The sequence below is a fragment of the Panulirus ornatus genome, chromosome 54, assembly GCF_036320965.1.
Source record: "Panulirus ornatus isolate Po-2019 chromosome 54, ASM3632096v1, whole genome shotgun sequence".
In the NCBI taxonomy this organism is placed as follows: domain Eukaryota; kingdom Metazoa; phylum Arthropoda; class Malacostraca; order Decapoda; family Palinuridae; genus Panulirus; species Panulirus ornatus.
This window is the reverse complement of record NC_092277.1, coordinates 3,515,609-3,526,788: the sequence shown is the minus strand read 5'-3', so window position 1 is coordinate 3,526,788 and position 11,180 is coordinate 3,515,609. Positions and strand designations below refer to the sequence as shown.

At 41.0% G+C, this 11,180-nt stretch overlaps 2 protein-coding genes across 2 annotated transcripts; one reads left to right on the top strand and one right to left on the bottom strand.

The window, feature by feature from the left end:
• Window positions 1-6,458: 6,458 nt before the first annotated feature.
• Window positions 6,459-7,193, bottom strand: LOC139765336 (casein kinase I gamma-like). Its single transcript, XM_071692714.1, has one exon. The coding sequence runs from the start codon at window positions 7,191-7,193 to the stop codon at window positions 6,459-6,461; it is 735 nt and encodes a 244-aa protein (XP_071548815.1).
• A 2,513-nt stretch (window positions 7,194-9,706) lies between these two features.
• Window positions 9,707-10,441, top strand: LOC139765335 (casein kinase I gamma-like). The gene has a single exon (XM_071692713.1). The coding sequence runs from the start codon at window positions 9,707-9,709 to the stop codon at window positions 10,439-10,441; it is 735 nt and encodes a 244-aa protein (XP_071548814.1).
• Window positions 10,442-11,180: the final 739 nt, after the last annotated feature.

Sequence of the window (11,180 nt, the reverse complement as noted above, 5' to 3'; positions counted from 1 at the left end):
TAAGTAACCCTTCAGTTGAGGAACTTGATTCAGATAATATAACTAAGGATGATCTTAAGTTTATTGCCACTACATTTCGAGTGCCATTCACTCATAGTACAACTAAGGATGAACTTAAGTCTAACATTGAAGCCTACTTAAAGGCTACAGATTTTACTCCCCATCATTGCACATCAACTCCTGACCTACAGACTACTCTTGACATTGAGACTGTTAAACTCCAAGCTTTGTAAAGTTAAACTACAGACTGAACTCGCTGAACGTGAAACCACGAGACTGAAGCACGAACACGAGTTAAAGGTCTTACAGCTGACACAAAGCATCGCAGATACAGAAGCTCCTGATGTTGCCAAACATGTCAAGCTTCTCCTTATTTTCACAGAGAAGAATCCAGAATCCTTCTTTAGACAATTTGTAACAACAGCAGAACACTTCAAATGGCCCAAGGATCACTGGGTCTGGCTCCTGAAGCCCAAGCTTGTGGGTAAGGCAGTTGATGTGTGTGATGGGATTCATGATATTACTAACTAGGAGGAGATAAAAGAGGCAATTTTGGCCACGTATTCTATTACAACTGAAGGTTACAGACAGGCTTTTACGAACCTAACTAAAATTCAAACTCAAACCTATTCAGAATTTGCTGCTGAGAAACTTAGATCATTTGATAATTGGATTAAATCGCCTAGTGTAGATACATTTGAAGGCCTGGTCAACTTGCTTATGCTTGAAGAGTTTAAGAGAAAGGTTCCATACTACATAATGGTGCATATAACCAACAGGAAGGAAACAGATTACTTAAAGGCAGCTGAGCTCGCTGACGTCTACTCCCTCATCCATCGTCCACAACAGGGAGAAGGGAAAACTACTCCTTCTACTGTAAGGTCATATGCAGGTTCCACACACGCTAAACATGTTTCTGGACAGGGTCAACTAGGTGAGAAATATGCTCAGGTCTGTAGGTTCTGTAAGAAAGAGGGACAACTTATAAAGGATTGTCCTGATCCTTGGTGTAAGGTATCTAAAGGCACAACCGCCACTGCGACAACCTTCACAAAACCTGTGGCAACCACCAACCTACAGGATTCTCCAACATCAATCGACCTCTTTCAACCATTCCGCTCCCCTGGCACTGTGTCTCTAGGCCCTGGCAAGCAACAACACCCTGTACAGATCATCAGAGACACTGCATCAGCCCAGTCTCTGATCCACAAGGCATCTCTCCCTGATATTGACTCTAACCTAACGGGTGAGAAGGTCTATCTCAAATTGGTCAACGCCAGCACTCCAGTACACCTTGCCAAAATAGAGCTTGACTGTGAGGCGGTGAAAGGTACAGTAACTGTAGGAGTAGTTGATACTCCTCTACCTATACCTGACGCCACCTTCCTTCTTGGTAACGACCTAGCCGGCAGTCTGGTCGTCCCTGCACTAACTATTCCAGACACTCCACTGCCCTATAGCCCTACTGAAGACATTGAGAAGGAGCAGCCAACCCTGTTCCCCATCTGTGCCGTCACACGCTCTCAACATCGACGGACCGTGGACCAGGAGGATCCTACACCACCTCTCTTTCCTAAGCCCTGCAATGAAGGTTTTACTACTTGTGGTCTGGATGTATCTCCTTTAAACAAGCTGATATCCGAGACTAGAGGAGGCCCAGCGACAGGACCCAACCCTGACGAAGTTACACCAGGAGGTCCTGCCGAAAGAAGATATCCTCGACACACCTGCCTTCTACTACCAAGACAACATCCTTCTGAGGTTCTATAGACCTCCTAAACTCTCTGATGAAGATACATGGGCCGAGACGCATCAAGTGGTAGTTCCACAGTGTATAAGGCAGCCTCTTATGGAAATCGCACATGAAGGTTTTAGTGGTCACTTAGGAATTAAGAAAACCTACCTCAAACTACTTAATGATTTCTATTGGCCTGGTATGAAGAAGGATATAGTTTCATTTATCAATTCTTGCTTAACTTGTCATATTGTAGGGAAACCTAATTAATCAATTCCACCATATCCATTGCAACCCATTCCAGTTCCTTCAGAACCCTTTCAAAAGATTATTATTGACATAGTTGGTCCCTTGCCAAAGTCTAAGAAGGGAAATCAGTATATACTTACAGATCTTTGCCCTACATCCAGAGGCTTTTCCTCTAAAGACTATCTCTGCCAAAAATGTAACTAATAAATTAATCCACATGTTCACTACTTTCGGTATCCCTCAGAAGGTACAAAGTGATCGTGGCACCAACTTCACCAGCGATCTCTTCAAAGATGTGCTTCAGGAGCTAGGTATCAAACAGACCCTGTCCACAGCATATCACCCGCAGAGTCAAGGTGCCCTTGAGAGGCACCATCAAACCCTCAAATCAATGATACGCAAGTACTGTCATGAGAGGAATCAGGATTGGGATCAAGGGTTACCCTTTCTCTTATTTGCTGTTCGAGAATCTCCACACGAGTCACTTGGTTGTTCACCTTTTGAGCTCGTCTTTGGTAGACAAGTCAGAGGACCTCTTAAAGTGGTTAAAGATAAGCTCATTAGTCATAAAGTTCCACTGAAATCTGTCACAACCTACTTGCAACAACTGAAAGATAACCTTGATAAGATACGTAAATTTGCTAGGGATAATTTGAGTATTTCACAACATACTATGAAATCAGCATTTGATGTTAAAGCTAAAGTCAGAAACTTTCAGGAAGGAGATAAAGTTCTAGCTTACTTCCCAATTACTGGTTCTCCTCTGTCAGCCAAGTATCACGGTCCTTACACAATAAAATCTAAAGTCAATGATTACAATTACATATTAAGTACTCCTGGTCGTCGTAAAGCAACACAATTTGTCCATGTTAACCTTCTAAAACCTTTCCTATCACAGGATCCTGCACGTGACCAGATAGGATTGCCATGTAATGTAATGGGCTCACAGGTAGATAACACTCTTGATACTTCTGGCACAACTAACACTTGGAAAGGACATTCAAACTCTGACACACTACAAGACTTGCCTAAATTTCTTGCACATTTGCAACCTGAACAAGAAGTCTCAAGTGTGCTCTTAAGTCATTCTAGTGTGATATCAGACACGCCAGGCCATTGCACAATTATGTCTCATGATGTTGTACTAATTCCTGGAACAAACCCTATCAGCCAGCCACCATACAGAATACCACATCAAAAGAGAGAGCAGATGAAGAAAGAGGTGGACTACCTACTACACAACAACCTGGCTGTACCTAGCTGTTCACCGTGGGCATCTCCCTGCTTGCTCGTTCCTAAGGAGGACGGACAGCTTCGCCTGTACACAGACTACCGTCCACTCAACAGTGTCACCCAGCCAGACGCCTATCCATTGCCCCGCATCGATGATCTGATTGATACGGTGGGACAGTCCAAGTATATTTCAAAGATAGATCGGAATAAAGGGTTTTATCAGATTCCATTAACTGAAAATGCTCAAACTATCTCGGCATTTATAACACCATTTGGGTTATATGAGTACAGAGTAATGCCGTTTGGTATGCGTAACAGCCCAGGGACATTCCAGCGTACAATGAATTTTCTGTTCCAAGATCTGGACAAAGTTGAAGTATACTTAGATGACATAATTGTTTACTCAGACACTTGGTATAATCATATACACAGACTGTCAGCTGTTCTCCGGAAACTCCAGGACGCTCGCCTCACCATCAAGTTGGCCAAATCAACTTTCTGCAGCGCCCAGGTCACCTACCTGGGACATGAGGTAGGAAAAGGAAATGTTCGACCTAAGTCTGCCAACGTAAGCGCTATCCTCTCCTACCCAACGCCAGATACTAAGAAGAGTTTGATGCACTTCCTCGGTATGGCGGGTTTCTACCGCCGCTACTGCCCAAACTTCTCTTCTGTGGTTGCCTCTCTCACACGTCTAACGAGTGGGAAGGTGACATTTAAGTGGACGGAGGAATGCCAGGAAGCCTTCAACCACTTGAAAACCTATTTGTCTCATGAACCCGTCCTGATGGCCCCTAACATCGCTCAACCCTTCGTTCTTCAAACAGACGCAAGCGATGTAGCCGTTGGAGCAGTCTTACTACAAGAGACGGACGGAGTAATGCATCCAACAGCATATCACTCCGCAAAATTTAACAAGCATCAGAAGTCTTATAGTACCATCGAGAAGGAACTCCTGGCCATCGTCTCTGCAATCAAGAAGTTCGAGTGCTACCTCTACGGCCATCAAAGACTTGTGATTTACACGGACCATAACCCCATCACGTTCCTCAACCGCAACAAATTCTCCAATCAACGCCTGCTGAGATGGTCGCTCTTCCTGCAACCGTACAACCGCCAGATCAAACACATCAACGCCTGCTGAGATGGTCGCTCTTCCTGCAACCATACAACCGCCAGATCAAACACATCAAAGGATCTGAAAACAGGATAGCGGACGCTTTATCACGAGTTTAGGTCTCAGTCACTACATCTCTGTATATATATTTTTAACTTTCCCTTCAGGAAAGTTCTCTTTCGGGGGAGGTATCATGAACTCTCCTAAGATCTTGTTTAAATCAAAACTCTTACATTATTTTGTCCTCCATACTACACACCACTGCCTCTCTGCCACGTTGGAAGCAGATCGTCCTTCGTTAGGATTCATTAGTTCAAGTCCTTGTTGCTTCGTCTCACTGAGACAAGCCCAGCGGGCTTCATACCAACCCTTTATATATCGGTGCCGATGCCTTCCACGGCAGTCTCATGCCAGACGACATCCTGAGGTGTAGTGGCTCTTCCCCGAGGTGTGGTGGTGTGGTAGGGGAGCAGAACGATTTTGTTATATAAGTTAAGCTGCCTTTGTGGTTAAATGCACTTGTGGTTGTGTTAACATAGTTTTATGTTGTGTGCTGGGAAATTGCTCTTCATTTGATTTGTGGTAATTATCTCGGAAAGCAAAAATGGGTATGTTTGAAGGAATAGTGGTCCCAACAATGTTGTATGGTTGCGAGGCGTGGGCTATGGATAGAGTTGTGCGCAGGAGGATGGATGTGCTGGAAATGAGATGTTTGAGAACAATGTGTGGTGTGAGGTGGTTTGATCGAGTAAGTAACGTAAGGGTAAGAGAGATGTGTGGAAATAAGAAGAGCGTGGTTGATAGAGCAGAAGAGGGTGTTTTGAAATGGTTTGGTCACATGGAGAGAATGAGTGAGGAAAGATTGACCAAGAGGATATATGTGTCAAAGGTGGAGGGAATGAGAAGTGGGAGACCAAACAGGAAGTGGAAAGATGGAGTGAAAAAGATTTTGAGTGATCGGGGCCTGAACATGCAGGAGAATGAAAGGCGTGCAAGGAATAGAGTGAATTGGATCGATGTGGTATACCGGGGTCGACGTGCTGTCAATGGATTGAATCAGGGCATGTGAAGCGTCTGGGGTAAACCATGGAAAGTTCTGTGGGTCCTGGATGTGGAAAGGGAGCTGTGGTTTCGGGCATTATTTCTTGACAGCTAGAGACTGAGTGTGAACGAATGGGGCCTGTGTTGTCTTTTCCTAGCGCTACCTCGCACACATGAGGGGGGAGGGGGATGTTATTCCATGTGTGGCGAGGTGGCGATGGGAATAATTAAATGAAGACAGTATGAATCATGTACATGTGTATATATAGATATATGTCTGTGTGTGTATATATATGTGTACATTGAGATGTATAGGTATGTATATTTGCGTGTGTGGGCGTGTATGTATATACATGTATATGGGGGTGGGTTGGGCCATTCTTTCGTCTGTTTACTTGCGCTACCTCGAAACGTGCCAGACAGCAAAAAAAAAAAAAAAAAAAAAAATATATATATATATATATATATATATATATATATATATATATATATATATATATATATATATATATATATATATATATATATATATATAGAGAGAGAGAGAGAGAGAGAGAGAGAGAGAGAGGCGCTGTGAAATACTTATATCCACAGATCTTAGAGACTCAAGGTTTATGTGAAGTGTGTGTGTGTGTGTGAGTGTGTGCGTGTGTGTGTGTGTGTGTGTGTGTGTGTTTTTGTGTGTGTGTGTGGAGGGGGGAGGGGGAGTTTGGTTGGTCTGACCTCAACACAAATTGATAAGATAAATAAAAAATAAAAACGGTCCTTTCTAAAAGCAGTAGCAGAAAAGAATAGCACATTAAACCCTCCCCCCCCCCCCCAGGAGGGAAATCCGGCAGAACCAATACGTGGCAGGATTAATATGACCGAAGGTAATTCATGTAGGAAAGTATACGTGGTCACACGAATGAGTGGGCCTCCATGGTTGACCTGCTGGAGGAGGGTTTTGAGGGCCTTCTCTGGTCTGTCCGTCCAGTGTGGGAGGATCTATAAGTAACTGTGGTAAGTTCATGACGAGGGAGTCCACGTCTTGCTGCACATGTATATGGTGACTTGATCATACGAGCTGGAGGTGTGCGGGCCTCACAGAAACGCTTCCCTGAGACCAGCCACCAGCTCATCCATATTGTCCACCAGCCCCTCTGAGGCAGCCACACTCACTTTACGTGCAGACAATGGAGCCTCCTCTTGCATGGAGGGGAAAATATGCTCGAGAAACATATCGGCCAAGTCCTTCAAATCATCCTTTACAGTGTAGGGGCAGGCATTAACGCCACCATTCGTCAGAGCCAGGTACCTGTCTTCACTAGGCAGGTGGGCAATGGTAGATGCAGTATATGATGCCATTCCAAAATCTATAATATTGATCTTTGGAGGGAGTGAAAGGTGGTGTGGTAGGGTTACTAGAATATTACCGGGGTACAGGTCATAATGTATGATGCCCAGGGCGTGAACCTCTTGTAAACGTAAGCAGATCTGTAGCCCGATCAGACCCAAGTATCTGTCGGATAAATGATGATCCTTCAAGAGTTTCTGCAGCGTGTGGTGGCCCTCGAAGGATAGTACAAGACACAAAGGATCGTAAGAGACTCCAAGAAGTCTTGGGGCTCCTCCAGCGCCGTTCAATTTCTGCATAAAATATGCTTCCATTTCCAAGTCGTGTCGAGTCAAAAGTCCATCATGGCCCAATTTAATGACGGCCTCATTGTTGTGCCACCTCACAAGATGGGCTGTTCCAACACATCCACAACCCAAGACTTGGCCGTGTGAGATGATCTTATCAACCTCCAGTCCAGAGACAACTTGCATCTCCCACATTCTGATAGAGGTAACATACACCAAATATTTGGACGTTTATATACATGAAAATTAGCCATTTTGCTCTGATTACATTTATTTATGTAAAAATTTAACAAATATATAAGCTTTTTAAATCATATTATACATGCACATGTATATATATATATATATATATATATATATATATATATATATATATATATATATATATATATATATATATATATATATATATATATATATATATATATATATATATATATGTATATATATATTCCTATGAGACCACGGGGAAAATGAAACACAAAATGTTCCCAAGTGAACGTTCGTGTAATAATCACATCATCAAGGGAGACATAACAGAGAAATATAACAGTCAGTTGATATACATCGAAGAGACGAAGCTAGGACGCCATTTGGTAAACATGTGATTGTCCAAAACATACAACGAGCGTTCATAAACTTATCATTTTACAAATCTTATCAACAATAAAGTTAACTAATTTGTATAGACCATCACTAATATTAAGATTATAATTCTTTGTGTCTTAATAATAGAAGATTCAATGATATTTCTCTTGGTAATAGAGTTAGAGTTAACAACTGAGATGGCGTTACTCCAGTCAATACAATGATCATAGTTTTTAACGTGATTAAACAAGGCATTTGATTCTTGCTCCGTTCTTATACTATATTTATGTTGCTTAAGTCTAACAGAAAGATCCTAACCTTACCAGTCTGACCAACATAGAATTTATCACAGTTTCCACAAGGAACTTTATAGATGCAACCAAGAGAATTTTCTGGTGAATTCCTGATTAAGATATTCTTTATAGTATTATTGTTGCTAAAGGCAACATTTACATTAAAGGATTTAATAAGCATGGGAAGCAAAGTGAAATTATTATTAAAAGGGAGAACTAAAAGATTCTTGGTGTCAATGGGAGGTTTGGGCTCAACTCTATAAAATGATTTCTTTGCTAACTTAAGGGATTTATCAATGAAAGATCTAGGGTACTTTAACTTAGATCCAATAGAATATATCTTCTCAAACTCATCATCAATAAACTCTGGACTGCAAATACGTAATGCCCTAAGGAACATAGATTGAAATGATGATAATTTAACTCTGTCATGTTGAGATGAGTAATAATGGATATATGAGCATACATTGGTGGGTTTTCTGTATATGCTAAACTTAAACTTGTTTCCTTGTCTATGGATCATGCAATTTAAAATGGTAACATACCATTATTCTCATTTTCTACAGTAAATTTGATGGAAGGTACTAAATTGTTAAGTAAGGGGAGAAATATTTGTAAATTTTCATTTGTTGACCAAACACAAAGAACATCATCCACATACCTAAACCAAATTGCATTAGAAGGTAAAATATCCTTTAGTAATTTTGTTTCAAAAAATTCCATATAAAGATTACTTAGTACAGATGAAAGAGGGTTACCCATTGCCATACCAAATTTTTGAGCATAATAATCTCCATTAAATTGAAATACAGTCTTTTATACACAATTTTATCAGTTCAATGAAATTAGACTTTGAAACAGGTAAATGAATATCATCCAAGACATCAAATAGATATTCTAAAAGGTCATCAACTGGAACTTTAGTGAAAAGTGAGGAAACATCAAAGCTAACTAGTTTGAAATCAAAATTAACATTGATATTGTTTAGCTTGTTGACTAAATCTACATTGTTCATGATATTAGAATTTGATATCTTACCCACTAAAGGGCTTAATAAAGAAACTAACCATTTTGACAATTTATATGTGATGGAGCCTACTGAACTCACTATAGGTCTTGCTGGAAAATTTTGTTTATGTGTTTTGATAAGTCCATACATATATGGCAATGAAGGGGACAAAGATGACAAACTTTTGATAAGAGAAATGTTACCTTTCAACAACAACTTCATTTCTTTATTGAAATGAGAATTAACTACTTCTACGGGATTTTTACTGTTTAGAATATGTTGTGTTATCATTTAGAAGATCATTCATTTTAGATAAATAGTTACTTTTGTCTAAAATCACAACAGTGTTATCCATATCTGCTTTAGTAATATGTATATCCTTGTCTTTTTTTAAGGTGTTAATAGCTCTTATGAATCTTTAAGGGCAATTAGCTTCCACTGGTTTTGACAAACTGGCATACACTAAACCCTTACAGATATTAATATCATCATTACTTAAATTACTGTATTTTTCTAAATTACAAAAAGACTTTGTGACATCAACACAGCTGGATTCTCTTTTAGAGGTAACATTTCTTGATCACGCGCAAAATTGTAATTCTTTGTAATATATATATATATATATATATATATATATATATATATATATATATATATATATATATATATATATATATATATACATAAATATATATAAGATAATTTAAAAAGCTTATATATTTGTTAAATGTTTACATAAATAAATGTAATCAGAGCAAAATGGCCAATTTTTAGGTATATAAACGTCCAAATATTTGGTGTATGTTACCTCTATCAGAATGTGGGAGATGCAAGTTGTCTCTGGACTGGAGGTTGATAAGATCATCTCACACGGCCAAGTCTTGGGTTGTGGATCTGTTGGAACAGCCCATCTTGTGAGGTGGCACAACAATGAGGCCGTCATTAAATTGGGCCATGATGGACTTTTGACTCGACACGACTTGGAAATGGAAGCATATTTTATGCAGAAATTGAACGGCGCTGGAGGAGCCCCAAGACTTCTTGGAGTCTCTTACGATCCTTTGTGTCTTGTACTATCCTTCGAGGGCCACCACACGCTGCAGAAACTCTTGAAGGATCATCATTTATCCGACAGATACTTGGGTCTGATCGGGCTACAAATCTGCTTACGTTTACAAGAGGTTCACGCCCTGGGCATCATACATTATGACCTGTACCCCGGTAATATTCTAGTAACCCTACCACACCACCTTTCACTCCCTCCAAAGATCAATATTATAGATTTTGGAATGGCATCATATACTGCATCTACCATTGCCCACCTGCCTAGTGAAGACAGGTACCTGGCTCTGACGAATGGTGGCGTTAATGCCTGCCCCTACACTGTAAAGGATGATTTGAAGGACTTGGCCGATATGTTTCTCGAGCATATTTTCCCCTCCATGCAAGAGGAGGCTCCATTGTCTGCACGTAAAGTGAGTGTGGCTGCCTCAGAGGGGCTGGTGGACAATATGGATGAGCTGGTGGCTGGTCTCAGGGAAGCGTTTCTGTGAGGCCCGCACACCTCCACCTCGTATGATCAAGTCAACATATACATGTGCAGCAAGACGTGGACTCCCTCGTCATGAACTTACCACAGTTACTTATAGATCCTCCCACACTGGACGGACAGACCAGAGAAGGCCCTCAAAACCCTCCTCCAGCAGGTCAACCATGGAGGCCCACTCATTCGTGTGACCACGTATACTTTCCTACATGAATTACCTTCGGTCATATTAATCCTGCCACGTATTGGTTCTGCCGGATTTCCCTCCCTGGTGGGGGGAGGGGAGGGTTTAATGTGCTATTCTTTTCTGCTACTGCTTTTAGAAAGGACCGTTTTTATTTTTAATTTATCTTATCAATTTGTGTTGAGGTCAGACCAACCAAACTCCCCCTCCCCCCTCCACATACACACACACACACACACACACACACACACACACACACACACACACACACACACACACACACACACACACACACACACTTCACATAAACCTCGAGTCTCTAAGGTCTGTGGATATAAGTATTTCAAAGCACCTCTCTCTCTCTCTCTCTCTCTCTCTCTCTCTCTCTCTCTCTCTCTCTCTCTCTCTCTCTCTCTCTCTCTCTCTCTCTCTCTCTCTCTCTCTATATATATATATATATATATATATATATATTTTCCGCTGTCTGGCGCGTTTGGGAGGCAGCGCAAGGAAACAGACGAAAGAAATGGCCCAACCCATCCCCATACACATGTATATACAT

What these genes read in the sequence shown, in the direction of transcription:
- LOC139765336 (XM_071692714.1), bottom strand. Translation starts at nt 7,193, where the DNA reads ATGTGGGAGATGCAAGTTGTCTCTGGACTGGAGGTTGATAAGATCATC.
- LOC139765335 (XM_071692713.1), top strand. Translation starts at nt 9,707, where the DNA reads ATGTGGGAGATGCAAGTTGTCTCTGGACTGGAGGTTGATAAGATCATC.